The 26,009-nt window shown below is 38.6% G+C and overlaps 1 protein-coding gene across 10 annotated transcripts in view; it reads right to left on the bottom strand.

Annotated features, from left to right (window-relative positions):
- ATP2B1 (ATPase plasma membrane Ca2+ transporting 1) overlaps positions 1–26,009 on the bottom strand; it is a 413,071-nt gene that overhangs the window by 264,867 nt on the left and 122,195 nt on the right. For all 10 annotated transcript variants that reach the window (XM_053716915.1, XM_053716922.1, XM_053716914.1 and 7 more), the window contains one exon: positions 22,174–22,609. In XM_053716915.1, the coding sequence (XP_053572890.1) occupies positions 22,174–22,372 (199 nt within the window). In that variant the 5' untranslated portion in view covers positions 22,373–22,609. The remainder of the gene's footprint in view (positions 1–22,173; positions 22,610–26,009) is intronic.

Raw genomic sequence — 26,009 nt, 5'->3', positions numbered from 1 at the left:
TCCCTGAATATCCATTGACATATATATATTTTTTTTTAGAAGACATCCCAAAGTATTGATCTAGGCCCATTTTGGTATATTTCATGCCACCATTTCACCGCCAAATGCGATCAAATACAAAAAATTGTTCACTTTTTCACAAATTTTTTCACAAACTTTCAGTTTCTCACTGAAATTATTTACAAACTGCTTGTGCAATTATGGCATAAATGGTTGTAAATTCTTCTCTGGGATCCCCTTTGTTCAGAAATAGCAGACATATATGGCTTTGGCATTGCTTTTTGGTAATTAGAAGGCCGCTAAATGCCACTGCGCACCACACGTGTATTATGCCCAGCAGTGAAGGGGTTAATTAGGGAGCATGTAAGGAGCTTTTTGGGGTATTTTTAGCTTTAGTGTAGTGTAGTAGACAACCCCAAGTATTGATCTAGGCCCATTTTGGTATATTTCATGCCACCATTTCACCGCCAAATGCGATCAAATTAAAAAAAACATTACATTTTTCACAATTTTAGGTTTGTCACTGAAATCATTTACAAACAGCTTGTGCAATTATGGCACAAATGGTTGTAAATGCTTCTCTGGGATCCCCTTTGTTCAGAAATAGCAGACATATATGACTTTGGCGTTGCTTTTTGGTAATTAGAATGCTGCTAAATGGCGCTGCGCATCACACGTGTATTATGGCTAGCAGTGAAGGGGTTAATTAGGTAGCTTGTAGGGAGCTTGCAGGGTTAATTTTAGCTTTAGTGTAGAGATCAGCCTCCCACCTGAAACATCAGACCCCCTGATCCCTCCCAAACATCTCTCTTCCCTCCCCTACCCCACAAATGTCCCCGCCATCTTAAGTACTGGCAGAAACTCTGCCAGTACTAAAATAAAAGGAAAATTTGTGCATTTTTGTGCATTTTGTTTTAGCATATTTACATATGCTTCTGTGTAGGATCCCCCTTAGCCCCCAACCTCACTGATCCCCCACCCAACAGCTCTCTAACCCTCCCCCTCTGACTTAATGTGCGCCATCTTGGGTACTGGCAGCTGTCTGCCAGTACCCATTTTAGTGAAAATATGTGTTTTTATTAAAAAAAATTCCTTTTTCTGTAGTGTAGCTTCCCCCCCCCCCCCCAATACCAACCCCCCACCCCTTCCAGATCGCTTAAATGCTTTTTTTTTAAATGTTTATTTCATTTTTTAATACCCTTTACTCTTTACTTTTTTTCTGTAGTGTAGCGGTTCCCACCCGCTCCCGCCCCGTGCACGCGCCCGCCCGCCACCCACCGTGCACGCGAGCGCTCCCGTGCGCGCCCCCGAAGGCTCCGCCCCCGATCCCGCCCCCCTCCACCTTCCAGATCACACCGATGGCCGCCCACCCGCCTCCCAAGTCGGCTCCCACCCACCAACGATACCGGCCATCGATGTCCGGTGCAGAGAGGGCCACAGAGTGGCTCTCTCTGCATCGGATGGCCAGAAAGTGTTATTGCAGGATGCCTCGATGTCGAGGCATCACTGCAATAACCGGAAAGCAGCTGGAAGCGAGCAGGATCGCTTCCAGCTGCTTTCCAGACTGAGGACGTGCAGGGTACGTCCTCAGGCGTTAACTGCCTTTTTTTAGAGGACGTACCCTGCACGTCCTCGGTCATTAAGGGGTTAAAATAGATTTTCTTTTTAAATTTAGTTTTGCTTATTTTTTAAATAAAATTGTACTGATTTTCGAAGTCTTAACCAAGACCCAAAAGTATCACATGTAGACTCAAGTGTACAGAATGTTCCTGTTTGTGTATTGGGTCTTTTCATATGCAGGTTAAAGTGGAGTGTCTGCTATTGCTGCTTTCTCAGCCCCTTTCAATGGGTGCCCCAGCATAACTTGATCAACAGTGCTAAACTGGGAGCTTCTAAGTTTTTATACTGGAGTTTTAGATCAGTTCTGTGCATATTCTTCTAATAGTATCTATTACATGCAGTTAAATGAAATGTGGTGTACTGTCCTTTTAAGATACATAATCTAAAACTTATTCATCCTGAAATATAGATTAGTTTTTAAATTATATAGCAAATTGCTGTATATTCATGGCATTAATATGTTTAATTTTTTTTTTTTTGGTATATTAATTCAATTAATCAATTTATAATCTCCTGCTCTCACAGAGGATTCTGTCAGATTATTTTGGGCAAATTTTCTATCTTGAAGATATTATCACATATTATTGGTTTTGCAATTCTCAATTTGTGTCTGTAGAATTAACATGCCCTTCACAGCAAAAAGGTTATAAAATAAACATACAAAGTTGAGAAACTGACCTTAAAGGGACATAATCATGAAATAAAACTTTTTGGATTTAGATAAGGCATACAATTTTCATATTTCAGATTTACTTCTATAATCAAATATTATTAATTCTCTTGGTATCCTTTGGTGAAGGAGAGCAATGCTCTACTGGGGCCTAGATGAACACATTGGGAAAGACAGCGACAAGCAGCTAGCTCACAGTAATGCATTGTTCTGAGCCTACCAAGGTATGCTTTTCAACAATGGATACAAAGAACAAAGCAAATTAGATAACAGAAGTACATTGACATTGTTTTAAAAACTGCGTGTTCTTTATGAATCATGAAAGTTTAATTTTTACTTTACTGAACCTTTAATACCATTGCTCCCCTGCAACTCTATGTTCACAGAATCATACAAAGCTTCAAGAAGCTCACTGAATGGAAGATTGTTTGGAGCGTAACTAATCTGCACAAGGACTTAAGTGTAAGGAGGGAGGAGCAAGCACTAAAAATGAAATATTTTAGTTTAATATTTAAATTTATTGTTAAAGGGACATTAAAAGCAAACAATTTCGCTCATTCAGATAGAAAATACAATTTAAAAAAATTAAAATAAAAAAAGTTTCCAATTTACTTTTACTATAGTAAACTATTTACCATTTTACTATTATCAAATTTGCTTTGTTCTCATGTTATTCTTTGATGAAGGGATACCTAGGTAGGTAGCGTACACATGACTGAAAAACTACATGACAGGAAAAAGTGCTGACATCTAGTGCTCCTGCTAATGTATAACATTGTTGCAAAACTGCTGCTATATAGTGCTGTAGACACGTGCACACTTATGAGCTTACATCTGAGCTTTTCAACAAAGGATAACATTAACACAAAGAAATTTGGAAAGTTGTTTAAAATTGTATGTTCTATCTGAATCATAAAAGAAAAAAAAAATTGGGTTTTATGTCCCTTTACCCCTTTTGCGACCGAGGACGTATCAGGCACGTCCTACAAAAAAATTACCCCTAAAGAACAAAGAAAAATTGATAATAGGAGTACATTTTAAAGTTGAAAATTGCATGCTCTATCTGAATCATGAAATAAAAAATGTGGGTTCAGTGTCCCTTTAAAGGGACACTAAACCCAAAAATATTCTTTCATGATTCAGGTAGAGAAAACAATTTTAAATAACATTCCAATTTACTTCTATTATCTAATGTGCTTCATTCTTTAGATATCTTTTGTTGAAGAAAACATAATTTATGTAAGAACTTACCTGATAAATTCATTTCTTTCATATTAGCAAGAGTCCATGAGCTAGTGACGTATGGGATATACATTCCTACCAGGAGGGACAAAGTTTCCCAAACCTCAAAATGCCTACAAATACACCCCTCACCACACCCACAATTCAGTTTAACGAATAGCCAAGAAGTGGGGTGATAAAAAAGGAGCGAAAGCATCAAAATAAAGAATTGGAATAATTGTGGATTATACAAAAAATCATAACCACCACAAAAAAGGGTGGGCCTAATGGACTCTTGCTAATATGAAAGAAATGAATTTATCAGGTAAGTTCTTACATAAATTATGTTTTCTTTCATGTAATTAGCAAGAGTCCATGAGCTAGTGATGTATGGGATAATAAATACTCAAGATGTGGAACTTCCACGCAAGAGTCACTAGAGAGGGAGGGATAAAATAAAGACAGCCAATTCCGCTGAAAAATAATAATCCACAACCCAAAACAAAAGTTTTAATCTCAATAATGAAAAAAACTGAAATTATAAGCAGAAGAATCAAACTGAAACAGCTGCCTGAAGTACTTTTCTACCAAAAACTGCTTCAGAAGAAGAAAACACATCAAAATGGTAGAATTTAGTAAAAGTATGCAAAGAAGACCAAGTTGCTGCTTTGCAAATCTGATCAACAGAAGCTTCATTCCTAAACGCCCAGGAAGTAGAAACTGACCTAGTAGAATGAGCCGTAATTCTTTGAGGCAGGGATTTACCCGACTCTACATAAGCATGATGAATCAAAGACTTTAACCAAGACGCCAAAGAAATGGCGGAGGCCTTCTGACCTTTTCTGGACCCAGAAAAGATAACAAATAGACTAGAAGTCTTTCTAAAATCTTTAGTAGCTTCAACATAATATTTCAAAGCTCTTACTACATCCAAAGAATGTAAAGATCTCTCCTTTGAATTCTTAGGATTAGGACACAATGAAGGAACAACAATTTCTCTACTAATGTTGTTATTCACAACCTTAAGTAAAAATTTAAATGAAGACCGCAACACTGCCTTATCCTGATGAAAAATCAGAAAAGGAGATTCACAAGAAAGAGCAGATAACTCAGAAACTCTTCTAGCAGAAGAGATGGCCAAAAGGAACAGAACTTTCCAAGAAAGTAATTTAATGTCCAGAGAATGCATAGGTTCAAACGGAGGAGCTTGTAAAGCCCTCAGAACCAAATTAAGACTTCAAGGAGGAGAGATTGACTTAATGACAGGTTTGATACGAACCAAAGCCTGTACAAAACAATGAATATCAGGAAGATTAGCAATCTTTCTGTGAAAAAGAACAGAAAGAGCAGAGATTTGTCCTTTCAAGGAACTTGCAGACAAACCCTTATCCAAACCATCCTGAAGAAACTGTAAAATTCTAGGAATTCTAAAAGAATGCCAGGAGAATTTATGAGAAGAACACCAAGAAATGTAAGTCTTCCAGACTCGATAAGAAATCTTCCTAGACATAGATTTACGAGCCTGTAACATAGTATTAATTACTGAGTCAGAGAAACCTCTATGACTGACTAAGAATCAAGCGTTCAATTTCCATACCTTCAAATTTAATGATTTGAGATCCTGATGGAAAAAAGGGCCTTGAGATAGAAGGTCTGGTCTTAATGGAAGAGTCCAAGGTTGGCAAGAGGCCATCCGAATGAGATCCGCATACCAAAACCTGTGAGGCCATGCTGGAGCCACCAGCAGTACAAACAAACGTTCCATTAGAATTTTGGGAATCACTTTTGGAAGAAGAACTAGAGGCGGAAAGATATAGGCAGGATGATAATTCCAAGGAAGCGACAACGCATACACTGCCTCCGCCTGAGGATCCCTGGATCTGGACAGATACCTGGGAAGTTTTTTTGTTTAGATGAGAGGCCATCAGATCTATTTCTGGAAGTCCCCAGATTTGAACAATCTGAAGAAATACCTCTGGGTGAAGGGACCATTCGCCCGGATGTAACGTCTGGCGACTGAGATAATCCGCTTCCCAATTGTCTACACCTGGGATGTGAACCGCAGAGACTAGACAGGAGCTGGATTCCGCCCATACAAGTATCCGAGATACTTCTTTCATAGCCTGAGGACTGTGAGTCCCACCCTGATGATTGACATATGCCACGGTTGTGACATTGTATGTCTGAAAACAAATAAACGATTCTCTCTTCAGAAGAGGCCAAAACTGAAGAGCTCTGAAAATCGCACAGAGTTCCAAAATGTTTATTGGTAATCTCGCCTCCTGAGATTCCCAAACCCCCTGCGCTGTCAGAGATCCCCATACAGCTCCCCAACCTGACAGACTCTCATCTGTTGAGATCATAGTCCAGGTTGGTCGAACAAAAGAAGCCCCTTGGACTAAACGATGGTGATCTATCCACCACGTCAGAGAGTGTTGTACATTGGGATTTAAGGATATTAATTGTGATATCTTTGTATAATCCCTGCACCATTGGTTCAGCATACAAAGCTGAAGAGGTTGCATGTGAAAACGAGCAAAGGGGATCGCGTCTGATGCAGCAGTCATGAGACCTAGAATTTCCATGCATAAAGCTACCAAAGGGAATGATTGAGACTGAAGGTTTCGACAGGCTGAAACCAATTTCAGACGTCTCTTTTCTGTTAGAGACAAGGTCATGGACACTGAATCTATTTGAAAACCTAGAAAGGTTACCCTTGTCTGAGGAATCAAGGAACTCTTTGGTAAATTGATCCTCCAACCATGTTTTTGAAGAAACGACACAAGTCGATTCGTATGAGATTCTGCAGAATGTGAAGACTGAGCAAGTACCAAGATATCGTCCAAATAAGGAAATACCGCAATACCCTGTTCTCTGATTACAGAGAGAAGGGCACCGAGAACCTTTGAAAAGATCCTTGGAGCTGTTGCTAGGCCAAACGGAAGGGCCACAAACTGGTAATGCTTGTCTAGAAAAGAGAATCTCAGAAACTGAAAGTGATCTGGATTAATCGGAATATGAAGATATGCATCCTGTAAATCTATTGTGGACATATAATGCCCTTGCTGAACAAAAGGCAGAAACAGAATTTATGCTTACCTGATAAATTACTTTCTCCAACGGTGTGTCCGGTCCACGGCATCATCCTTACTTGTGGGATATTCTCCTCCCCAACAGGAAATGGCAAAGAGCCCAGCAAAGCTGGCCATATAGTCCCTCCTAGGCTCCGCCTACCCCAGTCATTCGACCGACGGACAGGAGGAAATATATATAGGAGAAACCATATGGTAACGTGGTGACTGTAGTTAGAGAAAATAATTCATCAGACCTGATTAAAAAACCAGGGCGGGCCGTGGACCGGACACACCGTTGGAGAAAGTAATTTATCAGGTAAGCATAAATTCTGTTTTCTCCAACATAGGTGTGTCTGGTCCACGGCGTCATCCTTACTTGTGGGAACCAATACCAAAGCTTTAGGACACGGATGAAGGGAGGGAGCAAATCAGGTCACCCAAACGGAAGGCACCACGGCTTGCAAAACCTTTCTCCCAAAAATAGCCTCCGAAGAAGCAAAAGTATATAATTTAAAAAATTTGGTCAACAGGAACCTCATTCTTGAAGGCCCATGTGGAAGCCACAGCCCTAGTGGAGTGAGCTGTGATACTTTCAGGAGGCTGCCGTCCGGCAGTCTCAAAAGCCAATCTGATGATGCTTTTAAACCAAAAGGAAAGAGAGGTAGAAGTTGCTTTTTTACCACTCCTTTAACCAGAATAAACAACAAACAAAGAAGATGTTTGTCTAAAATCTTCAGTAGCCTCTAAATAGAATTTTAGAGCACGGACAACGTCCAAATTGTGTAACAAACGTTCCTTCTATGAAACTGGATTCGGACACAAAGAAGGTACAACTATCTCCTGGTTAATATTTTTGTTGGAAACAACCTTCGGAAGAAAACCAGGCTCAGTACGTAAAACCACCTTATCTGCATGGACCAGATAGGGCGGAGAAAACTGCAGAGCAGATAACTCAGAAACTCTTCTAGCGGAAGAAATTGCAACCTAAAACAAAACTTTCCAAGATAATAACTTAATATCTACGGAATGTAAGGGTTCAAACGGAACCCCTTGAAGAACTGAAAGAACTAGATTAAGACTCCAGGGAAGAGTCAAAGGTCTGTAAACAGGCTTGATTCTAACCAGAGCCTGAACAAACGCTTAAACGTCTGGCACAGCTGCCAGCCTTTTGTGAAGTAAAACAGATAAAGCAGAGATCTGTCCCTTCAGAGAACTCGCAGAAAATCCTTTCTCCAAACCTTCTTGTAGAAAGGAAAGAATCTTAGGAATTTTTATCTTGTTCCATGGGAATCCTTTAGATTCACACCAACAGATATATTTTTTCCATATATTATGGTAAATTCTTCTAGTTACAGGCTTTCTAGCCTGAATAAGAGTATCTATTACAGAATCTGAAAACCCACGCTTTGATCAAATCAAGCGTTCAAACTCCAAGCAGTCAGTTGGAGGAAAACCAGATTCGGATGTTCGAATGGACCCTGAATAAGAAGGTCCTGTCTCAAAGGTAGCTTCCATGGTGGAGCCGATGACACATTCACCAGGTCTGCATACCAAGTCCTGCGTGGCCACACAGGAACTATCAAGATCACCGAAGCCCTCTCCAGATTGATCCTGGCTACCAGCCTGGGAATGAGAGGAAACGGTGGGAATACATAAGCTAGGTTGAAGATCCAAGGTGCTACTATTGTATCCAATAGAGTCGCCTTGGGATCCCTGGATTTGGACCCGTAACAAGGGACCATGAAGTTCTGACGAGAGGCCATCAGAACCATGTCTGGAATGCCCCATAATTGAGTTATTTGGGCAAAGATTTCCAGATGGAGTTCCCACTCCCCCGGATGCTCCTCCATCGCCAGGGAACTCCTTGTTACCCCCTGATGGTTGATATATGTAACAGTCGTCATGATGTCTGATTGAAACCTTATGAATTTGGCCTTTGCTAGTCGAGGCCAAGCCTTGAGAGCATTGAATATCGCTCTCAGTTCCATTATGTTTATCGGGAGAAGAGAGTCTTCCCGAAACCATAGACCCTGAGCTTTCAGGGGTTCCCAGACCGCGCCCCAGCCCACCAGACTGGCGTCGGTCGTGACAATGACCTACTCTGGTCTGCGGAAGCTCATTCCCTGTGACAGGTTGTCCAGGGTCAGCCACCAACGGAGTGAATCTCTGGTTATTTGATCTACTTGTATCGTCGGAGACAAGTCTGTATAATCCCCATTTCACTGTCTGAGCATGCACAGGTGTAATGGTCTTAGATGAATTCGTGCAAAAGGAACTATGTCCATTGCCGCAACCATCAAACCTATTACTTCCATGCACTGCGCTATGGAAGGAAGAAGAACAGAATGAAGTACCTGACAAGAGCTTAGAAGTTTTGATTTTCTGGCCTCTGTCAGAAAAACCTTCATTTCTAAGGAAACTATTATTGTTCCCAAGAAGGGAACTCTTGTTGACGGGGACAGAGAACTTTTTTCTATGTTCACTTTCCACCTGTGAGATCTGAGAAAGGCTAGGACAATGTCCGTATGAGCCCTTGCTTTTGACAGAGACGACACTTGAATCAGGATGTCGTCCAAGTAAGGTACTACTGCAATGCCCCTTGGTCTTAGCACCGCTAGAAGGGACCCTAGTACCCTTGTGAAAATCCTTGGAGCAGTGGCTAATCCGAATGGAAGTGCCACAAACTGGTAATGCTTGTCCAGAAAGGCGAACCTTAGGAACCGAAAATGTTCCTTGTGGATAGGAATACGTAGGTACGCATCCTTTAAGTCCACCGTGGTCATGAATTGACCTTCCTGGATGGTAGGAAGGATCGTTCGAATGGTTTCCATTTTGAACGATGAAACTCTTAGAAACTTGTTTAGAATCTTGAGATCTAAAATCGGTCTGAATGTTCCCTCTTTTTTGGGAATTATGAACAGGTTGGAGTAAAAACCCATCCCTTGTTCTCCTAATGGAACAGGATGAATCACTCCCATGCTTAACAGGTCTTCTACACAGTGTAAGAATGCCTGTTCGAAGATAATTGAGACCCGTGGAACCTTTCCCTTTGGTGGTAGTTCCCTGAATTCCAGGAGATAACCTTGAGAAACTATTTCTAGCGCCCAAGGATCCTGAACATCTCTTGCCCCAGCCTGAGCAAAGAGAGAAAGTCTGCCCCCCACCAGATCCTTCCCAGATCGGGGGCCAACACTTCATGCTGTTTTGGTAGCAGTGGCAGGTGACTTGGCCTGCTTACCCTTGTTCCAGCCTTGCATCGGCCTCCAGGCTGGCTTGGTTTGAGAAGTATTACCCTCTTGCTTAGAGGGTGTAGAATTTGAGGCTGGTCCGTTTCTGCGAAAGGGACGAAAATTTGGCTTAAAAGACCTATCTAGAGGAAGGGCGTGGCCCTTTCCCCCAGCGATGTCTGAAATAATCTCTTTCAAGTCAGGGCGAAACAGTGTTTTACCCTTGAAAGGGATGTTAAGCAAAAGCGCTCTGCGCGCCACGATAGCAAACCCTGAATTATTCGCCGCTAATCTAGCTAATTGCAAAGCGGCATCTAAAATAAAAGAGTTAGCCAATTTAAGAGCTTGAACTCTGTCCAAAACCTCCTCGTACGAAGATTCTTTATTGAGCGACCTTTCTAGTTCTTCGAACCAGAAACACGCAGCTGTAGTGACAGGAACAATGCATGAAATTGGTTGTAGAAGGTAACCTTGCTGAACAAACATCTTTTTAAGCAAACCCTCTAACCTTTAATCCATAGGATCTTGAAAGCACAACTATCTTCTATAGGAATAGAAGTGCGTTTGTTTAGAGTAGAAACCGCCCCCTCGACCTTGGGGACTGTATGCTATAAGTCCTTTCTGGGGTCGACTATAGGAAATAATTTCTTAAATATAGGGGGAGGACAAAAGGTATGCCGGGCCTTTCCCACTCCTTATTTACTATGTCCGCCACCCGCTTGGGTATAGGAAAAACATCGGGGGGCACCGGAACCTCTAGGAACTAGTCCATCTTACCTAATTTCTCTGGAATGACCAAATTGTCACAATCATCCAGAGTAGATAATACCTCCTTAGGAAGTGCGTGGAGATGTTGTAATTTAAATTTAAAAGTTACAATATCAGGTTCTGCTTGTTGAGAAATTTTCCCTGAATCTGAAATTTCTCCCTCAGACAAAACCTCCCTCCTGGCCCCTTCAGATAGGTGTGAGGGTATGTCAGAACAGATATCATCAGCGTCCTTTTGCTCTTCAGTGTTTAAAACAGAGCAATCACGCTTTCTCTGATAAGTAGGCATTTTGGAAAAAATGCATGCAATAGAATTATCCATTACAGCCATTAATTGTTGTATGGTAATAAGTATTGGCGCACTAGATGTACTAGGGGCCTCTTGTGTGGGCAAAACTGGTATAGACACAGAAGGGGATGATGCAGTACCATGCTTACTCCCCTCATTAGAGGAATCATCTTGGGCAATATCATATCTATGGCATTATTATCCCTACTTTGTTTGGACATTATGACACAAATATATCACATATATTTAAATGGGGAGACACATTGGCTTTCATACATATAGCACATCGTTATCTGATGGTTCAGACATGTTAAACAGGCTTAAACTTGTCAACAAAGCACAAAAAACGTTTTACAATAAAACCGTTACTGTCCCTTTAAATTTTAAACTGAACACACTATTACTGAATATGTGAAAAAGCATGAAGGAATTGTTCAAAATTCACCAAAATTTCACCACAGTAACTTAAAGCCTTAAAAGTATTGCACACCAAATTTGAAAGCTTTAACCCTTAAAATAACGGAACCGGAGCCGTTTTTACATTTAACCCCTATACAGTCCCAGGTATCTGCTTTGCTGAGACCCAACCAAGCCCAGAGGGGAATACGATACCAAATGATGCCTTCTATAAGCATTTTCAGTGGTTCTTAGCTCCTCACACATGCATCTGCATGCCATGCTTTCCAAAAACAACTGCGCATTAGAGGCGCGAAAATGAGGCTCTGTCTATGACTAGAAAAGGCCCCCAGTGAAAAAGGTGTCCAATACAGTGCCTGCCGTTTTTATTAAAACAATCCCCAAGATTTAACAACTATTAAAAGTAATAATCTGCCAAATATACTTAGTAAAGTAATCGTTTTAGCCCAGAAAAATGTCTACCAGTTTTTTAAGCCCTAATGAAGCCCTTTATTCTTTTACTTAAACTAAGAAAATGGCTTACCGGTTCCCATAGGGAAAATGACAGCTTCCAGCATTACCGAGTCTTGTTAGAAATGTGTCATACCTCAAGCAGCAAAAGTCTGCTCACTGTTTCCCCCAACTGAAGTTAATTCCTCACAACAGTCCTGTGTGGAAACAGCCATCGATTTTAGTAACTGTTGCTAAAATCATTTTCCTCTTACAAACAGAAATCTTCATCTCTTTTCTGTTTCAGAGTAAATAGTACATACCAGCACTATTTTAAAATAACAAACTCTTGATTGAAGAACAAAAACTACATTTAAACACCAAAAAACTCTAAGCCATCTCCGTGGAGATGTTGCCTGTGCAACGGCAAAGAGAATGACTAGGGTAGGCGGAGCCTAGGAGGGACTATATGGCCAGCTTTGCTGGGCTCTTTGCCATTTCCTGTTGGGGAGGAGAATATCCCACAAGTAAGGATGACGCCGTGGACCGGACACACCTATGTTGGAGAAATAGTCCTTATAGTTACCATTTTGAATGTCGGTATCCTTACATAACGATTCAATATCTTTAGATCCAGAACTGGTCTGAAGGAATTCTCCTTCTTTGGTACAATGAATAGATTTGAGTAAAACCCCAGACCCTGTTCCAGAACTGGAACTGGCACAATTACTCCAGCCAACTCTAGATCTAAAACACATTTCAGAAATGCCTGAGCCTTCACTGGGTTTATTGGAATGAGAGAGAGAAAAAAAAATCTCTTTGCAGGTGGCCTTACCTTGAAACCTATTCTGTACCCTTGTGAAACAATGTTCTGAATCCAAAAAGACTGTGAATCGAATTGATCCAAATGTCTTTGAAAAATCGTAACCTGCCCCCTACCAGCTGTGCTGGAATGAGGGCCGCACCTTCATGTGGACTTGGGAGCTGGTTTTGACTTTCTAAAAGGCTTGGATTTATTCCAGATTGGAGAAGGTTTCCAAACAGAAACCGTTCCTTTAGGGGAAGGGTCAGGCTTTTGTTCCTTATTCTGACGAAAGGAACGAAAACGATTAGCAGCCCTATATTTACCTTTAGATTTTTTGTCCTGAGGCAAAAAAGTTCCTTTCCCCCAAGTAACAGTTGAAATAATAGAATCCAACTGGGAACCAAATAATTTATTACCTTGGAAAGAAAGAGAAAGCAAAGTTGACTTAGAAGACATATCTGCATTTCAAGTTTTAAGCCATAAAGCTCTTCTAGCTAAAATAGCAAAAGACATATACCTGACATCAACTCTAATGATATCAAAGATGGCATCACAAATAAAGTTATTAGCATGTTGAAGAAGTTTAACAATGCTATGAGTATTATGGTCTGATACTTGTTGTGCTAAAGCCTCCAACCAAAAAGTGGAAGCGGCAGCAACATCAGCCAAAGAAATAGCAGGCCTAAGAAGATTACCTGAACATAAATAAGCTTTCCTTAGAAAGGATTCAATCTTCCCATCCAAAGGATCTTTAAAGGAAGTACTATCTGCCGTAGGAATAGTAGTACGTTTAGCAAGAGTAGAGATAGCCCCATCAACTTTAGGGATTTTGTCCCAAAACTCTAATCTGTCAGATGGCACAGGATACAATTTCTTAAACCTTTGAGAAGGAGTAAATTAAGTACCCATATAATTCCATTCCCTAGAAATTACTTCAGAAATAGCATCAGGGACAGGAAAAACTTCTGGAATAACCATAGGAGGTTTAAAAACCGAATTTAAACGCTTAGTAGATTTAGTATCAAGAGGACTAGATTCCTCCATCTCTAAAGCGATTAAAACTTCTTTAAGTAAAGAGCGAATAAATTCCATTTTAAATAAATATGAAGATTTATCAGTCTCAATATCTGAGATAGAATCTTCTGAACCAGAAAAATCCTCATCAGAAACAGACAAATCAGAATGACGACGGTCATTTAAAATTTCATCTGAAAAATGAGAAGTTTTAAAAGACCTTTTACGTTTACTGGAAGGAGGAATAACAGACATAGCCTTCCTAATAGATTTAGAAACAAATTCTTTTATATTAACAGGAACATCCTGAGTATTAGATGTTGAGGGAACAGCAACAGGTAATGGTATATTACTAATGGAAATACTATCTGCATTAGCAAGCTTATCATGACATTCATCACAAACAACAGCCGGAGAAACAGTTACCACAAGTTTACAACAAATGCACTTAACTTTGGTAGAACCAGCATCAGGCAGCGTCTTTCCAGAAGTAGATTCTGATCCAGGATCAATCTGAGACATCTTGCAATATGTAATAGAAAAAACAACATATAAAGCAAAATTATCAAATTCCTTAAATGACAGTTTCAGGAATGGGAAAAAATGCCAATGAACAAGCCTCTAGCAACCAGAAGAAAAACGAGACTGAAATAATGTGAAAAAAAGGTGGAGACAAGAATGACGCCCAAATTTTTTAGCGCCAAAAAAGACACCCACATTATTGGCGCCTTAAATTTTTTGGCGCCAAAAATGACGCCACATCCGGTGACGCCGACATTTTTGGCGCAAAACGTCAAAAAAATTATGCAATAACGAACAACTTCCGGCGTCAAGTATGACGCCGGAAATGATAAAAAAAAAATTTGCGCCAAAAAAGTCAGCGCCAAGAGTGACGCAATAAATTGAAGCATTTTCAGCCCCCGCGAGCCTAACAGCCCACAGGGAAAAAGGTCAATTTGAAACAATTTTAAGGTAAGAAAAAAATTGATTATTCATATGCATTATCCCAAATAATGAAACTGACTTTCTGAAATATGGAATATTGATCATCCTGAATCAAGGCAAATATAAGTTTAAAGACATATATTTAGAACTTTATATATAAAGTGCCCAACCATAGCTTAGAGTGTCACAAAAAATAAGACTTACTTACCCCAGGACACTCATCTACATATAGTAGATAGCCAAACCAGTACTGAAACGAGAATCAGTAGAGGTAATGGTATATAAGAGTATATCGTCGATCTGAAAAGGGAGGTAAGAGATGAATCTCTACGACCTATAACAGAGAACCTATGAAATAGATCCTGTAGAAGGAGACCATTGAATTCAAATAGGCAATACTCTCTTCACATCCCTCGGACATTCACTGCACGCTGAGAGGAAAACCGGGCTCCAGCCTGCTGCGAAGCGCATATCAACGTATAATCTAGCACAAACTTACTTCACCACCTCCACGGGAGGCAAAGTTTGTAAAACTGAATTGTGGGTGTGGTGAGGGGTGTATTTGTAGGCATTTTGGAGGTTTGGAAAACTTTGCCCCTCCTGGTAGGAATGTATATCCCATACGTCACTAGCTCATGGACTCTTGCTAATTACATGAAAGAAATAGAAATACACATAGGTGAGCCAATCACACGAGGTATCTATGTGCAGCTACCAATCAGCAGCTGCTGGGCATATCTAGATATGCTTTTCAGCAAATAATATCAAGAGAATGGAGCAAATTAGATCATAGAAGTAAATTAGAAAGTCGTTTAAAATCACATGCTCTTTCTAAATCATGAAAGAAAAAAATTGGGTTTCATATTCCTTTAAAAAAGGACAGTCTAGGCCAAAATAAACTTTCATGATTCAGATAGAGCATGTAATTTTAAACAATTTTCCAATTTACTTTTATCACCAATTTTGCTTTGTTCTCTTGGTATTCTTAGTTGTAAGCTTAACCTAGGAGGTTCATATGCCAATTTCTTAGACCATGAAGCCCACCTCTTTCAGATTGCATTTTAACAGTTTCACCACTAGAGGGTGTCAGTTCACATATTTCATATAGATAACACTGTGCTCGTGCACGTGAGGTAATCTGGGAGCAGGCACTGATTGGCTAGACTGCAAGTCTGTCAAAAGAACTGAAAAAAGGGGCATTTTGCAGAGGCTTAGATACAAGATAATCACAGAGGTTAAAAGTATATTATAACTGTGTTGGTTATGCAAAACTGGGAAATGGGTAATAAAGGGATTATCTATCTTTTAAAACAATAAAAATTCTGGTGTAGACTGTCCCTTTAAGTACTGGCTGACAGTCTGCAGGTTAACAACTATTTATTTTTATTTTTTTTTATTATTCCTATATTCATTAGTGTAGGATTACCCCCTTACCTTTCCACCTCCATGATCCCTCCCCAAAAGCTCTAACCCTCCCCCTTTTAATTCCTGCCATTTTAACTTTTTTTTTTTTGATCATAAGAAAAACTTCTGTAGTGTAGCTGCCCCCCTCATTACCCTACCCCCCTCCCAGATCGATTTCCCACCTCCACTATAAGAGCGCCTCTCCCTTCTTATCCCCACTCCCTCCTTCCCACTCACTGCCGCTCTAAAACAAATTTTTCTGTAGCATAGTTGTCTCACCCGCTGCCACCCCCCTCCAGCGAGTGGCCCTCTCTGCCCTTCTATTTCTGCACTGCCCCACTTTTAGCAGGATCGCGGCAGAGAGAGGCCCAGGCGCTGGTAATTAAGGGGTTAAATTGTTATTAAGGTAATTTTTTTTCTCTTTCCAGTAAAGCTGAAAATATTAGAAAATCTGAATGATTAACCTATTAAAAACTGGAGACAATTCACTTTCCAATTATTTAATTAATTTAAAAGATCTATATATGCATATCTAATGATATATAACCAAATCATTAATGGTCTGGTATAACTGGAAAAATAATCTGAAAAGTTATTCTAAAAATAAAAACCATGATTTAAAATCAGTCTTACAGACGGATTTAAATCAATTTGATGAAAAAATAATGTAAATTAAGTGAATTTATGTGGATTGAGTCTTTAACCCCTTAATGACCACAGCACTTTTCCATTTTCTGTTCGTTTGGGACCAAGGCTATTTTTACATTTTTGCGGTGTTTGTGTTTAGCTGTAATTTTCCTCTTACTCTTTTACTGTACCCACACATATTATATACCGTTTTTCTCGCCATTAAATGGACTTTATAAAGATACCATTATTTTCATCATATCTAATAATTTACTATAAAAATTTTTTTATAAAATATGAGGAAAAAATGGAAAAAAACACACTTTTTCTAACTTTGACCCCCAAAATCTGTTACACATCTACAACCACCAAAAAACACCCATGCTAAATAGTTTCTAAATTTTGTCCAGAGTTTAGAAATACCCAATGTTTACATGTTCTTTGCTTTTTTTGCAAGTTATAGGGCCATAAATACAAGTAGCACTTTGCTATTTCCAAACCACTTTTTTTTTTTAAATTAGCGCTAGTTACATTGGAACACTGATATCTTTCAGGAATCCCTGAATATCCCATGACATGTATATATATTTTTTAGAAGACATCCCCAAGTATTGATCTAGGCCAATTTTGGTAAATTTCATGCCACCATTTCACCGCTAAATGCGATCAAATAAAAAAAAAAAGTTCACTTTTTCACATTTTTTTTTTACAAACTTTAGGTTTCTCACTGAAATTATTTACAAACAGCTTGTGCAATTATGGCATAAATGGTTGTAATTTTTTCTCTGGGATCCAGAAATAGCAGACATATATGGCTTTGGAGTTGCTTTTTAGTAATTAGAAGGCCGCAAAATGCCATTGCGCACCACACATGTATTATGCCCAGCAGTGAAGGGGTTAATTAGGGAGCTTTTTGGGGTAATTTTAGCTTTAATGTAATGTAGTAGACAACCCAAAGTATTGATCTAGGCCCATTTTGGTATATTTCATACCACCATTTCACCGCCATATGCGATCAAATAAAAATAAAAAACGTTAAATTTTTCCAAATTTTAGGTTTCTCACTGACATCATTTACAAACAGCTTGTGTAATTATGGCATAAATGGTTGTAAATGCTTCTCTGGGATCCCCTTTGTTCAGAAATAGCAGACATATATGGCTTTGGCGTTGCTTTTTGGTATTTAGAAGGCCTCTAAATGCCGCTGTGCATCACACGTGTATTATGGCTAGCAGTGAAGGGGTTAATTAGGTAGCTTGCAGGGTTAATTTTAGCTTTAGTGTAGAGATCAGCCCCCCACCTGACACATCACCCCCTCCAGATCCCTCCCAAACAGCTCTTACCTCCCCCACCCCACAACCTCCCTGCCCCCCCCCCCAAACAGCTCTCTAACCTCCCCCTCTACCCTCTTGGCAGCCATCTTGGGTACTGGCAGCTGTCTGCCAGTACCCAGGTTATACTATATAGTCTCTTTTTTATTTGTTATTTTATTTTTTTCTGTAGTGTAGCTGTAGTGTAGCCCAAGACCAACCCCCACCCCCTCCCAGATCCCTTAGATTACTTTTTTGGGGCATTTCTTCCCCCCTTTCTCCCACTTATACTTGATAATTTTCTGTAGTGTAGCGGTCATTAACCCCTTAATGACCACAGCACTTTTCCATTTTCTGTCCGTTTGGGACCAAGGCTATTTTTACATTTTTGCGGTGTTTGTGTTTAGCTGTAATTTTCCTCTTACTCATTTACTGTACCCACATATATTATATACCGTTTTTCTCGCCATTAAATGGACTTTCTAAAGATACCATTATTTTCATCATATCTTATAATTTACTATAAAAAAAATTGTAAAATATGAGGAAAAAATTGAAAAAAACACACTTTTTCTAACTATGACCCCCAAAATCTTTTACACATCTACAACTACCAAAAAACACCCATGCTAAATAGTTTCTAAATTTTGTCCTGAGTTTAGAAATACCCAATGTTTACATGTTCTTTGCAAGTTATAGGGCCATAAATACAAGTAGAACTTTGCTATTTCCAAACCATTATTTTTCAAAATTAGCGCTAGTTACATTAGAACACTAATATCTTTCAGGAATCTCTGAATATCCATTGACATGTAAATATTTTTTTTTAGTAGACATCCCAAAGTATTCATCTAGGCCCATTTTGGTATATTTCATGCCACCATTTCACCGCCAAATGCGATTAAATACAAAAAATCGTTCACTTTTTTACTAATTTTTTCACAAACTTTTGGTTTCTCACTGAAATTATTTACAAACAGCTTGTGCAATTATGGCTTAAATGGTTGTAAATGCTTCTCTGGGATCCCCTTTGTTCAGAAATAGCAGACATATATGGCTTTGGCGTTGCTTTTTGGTATTTAGAAGGCCTCTAAATGCCGCTGTGCATCACACGTGTATTATGGCTAGCAGTGAAGGGGTTAATTAGGTAGCTTGCAGGGTTAATTTTAGCTTTAGTGTAGAGATCAGCCCCCCACCTGACACATCACCCCCTCCAGATCCCTCCCAAACAGCTCTTACCTCCCCCACCCCACAACCTCCCTGCCCCCCCCCAAACAGCTCTCTAACCTCCCCCTCTACCCTCTTGGCAGCCATCTTGGGTACTGGCAGCTGTCTGCCAGTACCCAGGTTATACTATATAGTCTCTTTTTTATTTGTTATTTTATTTTTTTCTGTAGTGTAGCTGTAGTGTAGCCCAAGACCAACCCCCACCCCCTCCCAGATCCCTTAGATTACTTTTTTGGGGCATTTCTTCCCCCCTTTCTCCCACTTATACTTGATAATTTTCTGTAGTGTAGCGGTCATTAACCCCTTAATGACCACAGCACTTTTCCATTTTCTGTCCGTTTGGGACCAAGGCTATTTTTACATTTTTGCGGTGTTTGTGTTTAGCTGTAATTTTCCTCTTACTCATTTACTGTACCCACATATATTATATACCGTTTTTCTCGCCATTAAATGGACTTTCTAAAGATACCATTATTTTCATCATATCTTATAATTTACTATAAAAAAAATTGTAAAATATGAGGAAAAAATTGAAAAAAACACACTTTTTCTAACTATGACCCCCAAAATCTTTTACACATCTACAACTACCAAAAAACACCCATGCTAAATAGTTTCTAAATTTTGTCCTGAGTTTAGAAATACCCAATGTTTACATGTTCTTTGCAAGTTATAGGGCCATAAATACAAGTAGAACTTTGCTATTTCCAAACCATTATTTTTCAAAATTAGCGCTAGTTACATTAGAACACTAATATCTTTCAGGAATCTCTGAATATCCATTGACATGTAAATATTTTTTTTTAGTAGACATCCCAAAGTATTCATCTAGGCCCATTTTGGTATATTTCATGCCACCATTTCACCGCCAAATGCGATTAAATACAAAAAATCGTTCACTTTTTTACTAATTTTTTCACAAACTTTTGGTTTCTCACTGAAATTATTTACAAACAGCTTGTGCAATTATGGCTTAAATGGTTGTAAATGCTTCTCTGGGATCCCCTTTGTTCAGAAATAGCAGACATATATGGCTTTGGCGTTGCTTTTTAGTAATTAGAAGGCTGCTAAATGCCACTGCGCACTACACGTGTATTATGCCCAGCAGTGAAGGGGTTAATTATGGAGCATGTAGGGAGCTTTTAGGGATAATTTTAGCTTTAGTGTAGTGTAGTAGACAACCCCAAGTATTGATCTAGGCACATTTTGGTATATTTCATGCCACCATTTCACCGCCAAATGCGCTCAAATTAAAAAAAACGTTAAATTTTTCACAATTTTAGGTTTCTCACTGAAATTATTTACAAACAGCTTATGCAATTATGGCACAAATGGTTGTAAATGCTTCTCTGGGATCCCCTTTGTTCAGAAATAGCAGACATATATGGCTTTGGCGTTGCTTTTTGGTAATTAGAAGGCCGCCAAATGCCGCTGCATTTCACACGTGTATTATGGCTAGCAGTGAAGGGGTTAATTATGTAGCTTGTAGGGAGCTTGCAGGGTTAATTTTAGCTTTAGTGTAGAGCTCAGCCTCCCAACTGAAACATGAGACCCCCTGATCCCTCCCAAACGGCTCTCTTCCCTCCCCCACCCCACAATTGTCCCCGCCATCTTAAGTACTGGCAGAAACTCTGCCAGTACTAAAATAAAAGCTATATTTGGGCTTTTTGTGTGTGTTTTTTTAGCATATTTACATATGCTGCTGTGTAGGATCCCCCTTAGCTCCCAGCCTCACTGATCCCCCACCAAACAGCTCTCTAACCCTCCCCCTCTGCCTTAATGGGCGCCATCTTGGGTACTGGCAGCTGTCTGCCAGTACCCAGTTTAGTAAAAAAATGTGCCTTTTTATTAAAAAAAATGCCCTTTTCTGTAGTGTAGCTTCCCCCCCCCCCCCCCAAGATCAACCCCCCACCCCTTCCAGGTCCCTTAGCTGTTTATTTACAGCTTTTAAAACTTTTTTTTTTTTTTTACTTTTCCCAATTTATTTTTCTGTAGTGCAGCGGTTCCCTCCCGCTCCCGCCCGCCGCCCCCCTCCCATGCGCGCTCCCGCCCCCCCCCCCCGCTCCCGATCCCGCCCCCCTCCACTCGGCACATAGATGGCCGCCCACCCGCCTCCCAGACTTGCTCCCACCCACCAACGTTACCGGCCACCGATGTCCGGTGCAGAGAGGGCCACAGAGTGGCTCTCTCTGGATCGGATGGCCAAGGGGGGTTATTGCAGGATGCCTCGATATCGAGGCATCACTGCAATAACCGGAAAGCAGCTGGAAGCGTGCAGGATCGCTTCCAGCTGCTTTCCAGACCAAGGACGCACGCCACACGTCCTCGGTCATTAACTGTATTTTTTTTTTGAGGACTTGTGGCGTACGTCCTTAGTCATTAAGGGGTTAATAAGAGGATTTAAACTTGGGAATTTAATGACAACTGCCTTTAAAAGTAAGTATTTAAATGTAATATTTAAAAAGTTACATAAAGCTGAAATGAGCATTAATTTGGTGTTAGAAGCAATATATATATATATATATATATATATATATATATATATATATATATATATATATATATATATATATATATATATATATATATATATATATATATATACACACACAGATACTTGAAAGACTAAACTTGGGTTTAGTATTCCTTTATGATTCAGAGCATGCAATTTTGTAAATGTAGCCACCAATCAACAAGTGTTACCCAGGGTGCTGAATATAAAATGGACTGGCTCCTAACCTTAGAGTCCTGATTTTTAAATAATGATACAAAGAGAACGGAAAAATGATAATATGAGTAAATTAGAAAGTTGCTTAAAACTGCATACTCTACCTGAATCATGAAAGAAAAAAAAATGGGTTTGGTTTCCATTTAAATACCTAGTGGGTACAGAAAATAAATTTCAATAATTACTTGATAAAGACGTGCAAGAATTGGATGAAATGTAGAAGGGGGCAGATAAAATGTATAAGAATGCCCCCCCTTTAGCTTACAAGTTTTTCTTTTACATCAAACCATTTTTTGGACTTTAAACCATGTGCATATACACATCAGAAAATCAGACAACTGGCCTCTAACAGTGGGCACCAAAGACGAAATTTAAAATAGGTTTATTTAAAATCTTACCTTCATGTGGGGAGGTTTTCAATCTACTACAAATTCCAAACACATCACCATAACAATCCTGTATTTTTTTTAATGCATCCGTTGACCTCAATTCCATGAGATCTCGGAGCTCTTCAACAGTAATTCCAAATTCTCCTCCATGATTCGCTTCATTTATAGAGTTTTTTACACCACTGTACGCAACTGAATTATTTGCCATCTTCACCAGTTCTTCAGAAAAGTCAAATATCGATTTTAAATTCCAGTTGGGTGCAGTAAAAGTTGAGATTCTACTCCCTTGATTATTAACCCAATGCAAATAAACCAGTTAATAGCTCAAGTTCATGTTAAGGAAGAAGAGGCAAAAAAAAGAACTCAAAGAGGGCTTCTGGAAATAGGTCTTGGATATAGTTCCATGTTGAATTTCTGTGTTTTGGGAAAATGCGATCCAAATGTTCTAGAAAAAAGAAAAAAAAAAAGATTTTAAGTATTTTTAAATCCACAGATACTACATATACAGCAACTTCACAGCAAATATGATGTCAATGTGAAATCTAATTTGTTGGAGCATATCAATCAACACTAGCAAAACTGCAAAGTATGTGTTGAACCCCCCAAAGTTTAAATACATAGTTAAAGTACTGCAAGGGACTCGCAGAGCGCTTTTGGCCCCAAGTGGAAACTGCCTCTGATCCAATCACCCACCAGTGCTAGTTGTAAAGCTGGGTCGTCATTTAAAGGACCAGTCAACACAGTTGATTTGCAAAATCAACAAATGCAAGATAACAAGACAATGCAATAGCACTTAGTTTGAACTTCACATGAGTAGTAGATTTTTTTTTTCTGACAATTTTAAATTTTTTGTCTTTTTCCACTCCCCCTGTACCATGTGACAGCAATCAGCTAATCACAAATGCATACACGTACCATGTGACAGCTATCAGCCATTCACAAATGCATACACACTTATTCTTGCACATGCTCAGTAGGAGCTGGTGACTCAAAAAGTTTAAATATAAAAAGACTTCACATTTAGTTAATGGAAGTAAATTGGAAAGTTGTTTAAAATGGCATGTTCTATCTGAATCATGACAGTTTAATTTTGATTGAGTGTCCCTTTAATTATTATAATGTCCTTTTCAACAGAGTGAACAATAATATAAATTAATTTTAAAAACAAGAGATTAAGATACAGCAGTGTTTCTTTATCCAAGGTGAAAAGAAGATTTTATAGACACAAATTACATATGGGAAAGAACAAGAAAACAAAAAGGTATAAAAGAAAAATTTAAAAACATACATTACAACTTACAATTAAAACTACTTTGAGAATATATACAGAACCAGTTCAGGACATCATGAACTAAAAACTTGCAATAGATATCCAGTATTTCTGCAGAATGTTCCCAGAGCAACGTAGCACAGAGTTAAAATAGCATTCAGAAAACACCAAACCCTACATTTATACCAATTAGTTTCCAGGCAAACAAAGCGTATGGAAAAAACAGCCAATATGAAATAAGGATTTAGGTTTTAGTTTCACATGGCTTACCTTCTTCTGTTGATCATAAAAAATATTGTTTGTATTTAACTGGCAGTAAAAATTCTGTCAGCATAAAAATGTAATAGCTGTTACACTACAGCATACTATTAAAAAAATATGACTTTTTTTTTAACAAGCGTTTTAAAGTGATGGTAAACACAAGTGTATTATAATATGTTTAATAGAATCTTATTACCTACAATAGCTAAACTGAAACAGATTTGTTGTTTTTACCGCTTACTTTTTATTCATTTTTTTGCTCCTTACATCACACCTTTTAACTTCGCCCCCCCCCCCCATGGTTTTCATTGTACTACTGAAGTAACGTGTATTGTAGTCCCACCCGCTTTACACGTCAGAGCCCATTTACAATCACTAATGATATACAGTGGAACATTTGCACTATATTGTTCATGTGTGTAACGCTCTCATTGAAGTAAGACTATCAGACAGGCTTACTGATTGGAGGATGCAGAAACTTGGACATTGCTCGACAGCGTGGGGCTGGAGGGAGGGAGCATCAGAGTGGCTTCTAAGATTGACTTTTGTAAGCATTTTTTAAATTGACAAGTGTTACAAAAATTGAAGAAAAAGATTTTATATATGAAAATGATCACATTTACAGAATATGAAAAGCCAGAGGAGTTTACCATGATCACTTTAAATTAAACTTTCATGGTTCAGCTAGAGCATAAAATTTTAAGATACAGGTATTCCAAAATTAAATTGAGAACCTGGGTTGGCCTTGCAGATTGGATGGCTAAATGTAGTCACCAATCAGCAAATGCTATCCAGGGTCCTGAACCAAAAATGGGCCAGCTCCAATGCTTTCATTCCTGTTTTTCAAATAGATACCAAGAGAATGAAGAAAATTGATAATAGGAGAAAATTAGAAAGGTGCTTAAAATTGCATGCTCTATCTGAATTATGAATTGGGTTTAGTATCCCTTTAAAAAGGGACATTATACACTAGATTTTTCTTTGAATAAATGTTTAGTAGATGATCCATTTATATAGCCCACACAGTTTAAAATAAAATGGATAGTTTTGATTATTTTTAAATATCATTGCTCTGATTTTCAGAATTGTAACCAAGCCCCAAAGTTTTAGGAGAATACCGACGTATACCTACTCCAGCTTGCTTCTGTTTGTGTAAAGAGTCTTTTCATATGCAAAGGAAGGGGGAGTGTCTTATTTTCCATTTGCATTGGGCTTTCCAGCTACCTTTTAAACAGAGCTAAACTGGAAGCTTCTAAGTAAGTTTTTAAACGGTTTTATACTGGATTTTTAGATCAGCATCTGTGCATATTCTTTATAGTAGTGTATTACATGCAGTTTTGACAATTGGTGTATACTGTCCCTTTAATAAATGCATAATAAAAACAATGCAAAAGCACTTAAATTTGAATTTCAAATGAATAGTAGATTTTTTCCTGACAAAATGTCAAAGTCAGATAATTTTGTATCATGTGGCAGTCAACAGCCAATCACAAAATGCATATACATATATCTTGTGAATTCTTCACATGCTCAGTGTACACATTTAGATAATGGAAGTTAATTGGAAAGTTGTTTAAAACGATGTGCTCTGAATCATGAAAGATTAATTTTGAAGTGATTGTCAATTTTATTATCAATGGAATTATTTATTTAAAGGGGCAGTATAGACCAATTTTCATTTAACTGCATGTAATCGACACTACTATAAAGAATAATATGCACAGATACCGATATAAAAATCAGCATAAAACCTTTTAAAAACTTACTTAGAAGGGGCTGATAGCAGAAAATCCCCCCCCACCCCAGCATTTGAAAAGACCCATTATACAAACAGAAGCAGTTTGAAGTCTGTATACATTTAAAACTTTGGGGCTTGGTTAAGAGTCTGAAAATCAGCACAATGTTATTTCAAAATAAGCAAAACTATACATTTAGAAAAAAAAAAAAAAAAGGGATTCATTACATCATGTTTAACATTTTTACTGCTGTAAATTACACATCATCTGAACACTGGACATTCAAGTATCACTAACTTCTCTCTTTGTAAAAAAGCATGACTGGTTCCTAAATATGAAATAAAAAAATGAGTTCCTCTTTTTATAAAGCTTTCATATAAAAACTCAAATCCTTAACTGCAAAGTGTGTGTGTGCGCCGCGTCTTTTACAAACAATCCATGCCATAACATCCTCAGGTTTTTTTTTTTTTTTTAAAGAATATAGTTGAATAATTTCTCAAAGAAAAAGTGTGAAAACAGCTAGTTTGTGTTATCTTTATTTTACTGAATTATACTGTGCTTCAGATGGGTATGATGTA

The sequence above is a fragment of the Bombina bombina genome, chromosome 6 (assembly GCF_027579735.1).
Source record: "Bombina bombina isolate aBomBom1 chromosome 6, aBomBom1.pri, whole genome shotgun sequence".
Classification (NCBI taxonomy): domain Eukaryota; kingdom Metazoa; phylum Chordata; class Amphibia; order Anura; family Bombinatoridae; genus Bombina; species Bombina bombina.
The sequence above is the reverse complement of the archived record's forward strand: the minus strand, read 5'-3'. Positions and strand labels throughout refer to the sequence as shown.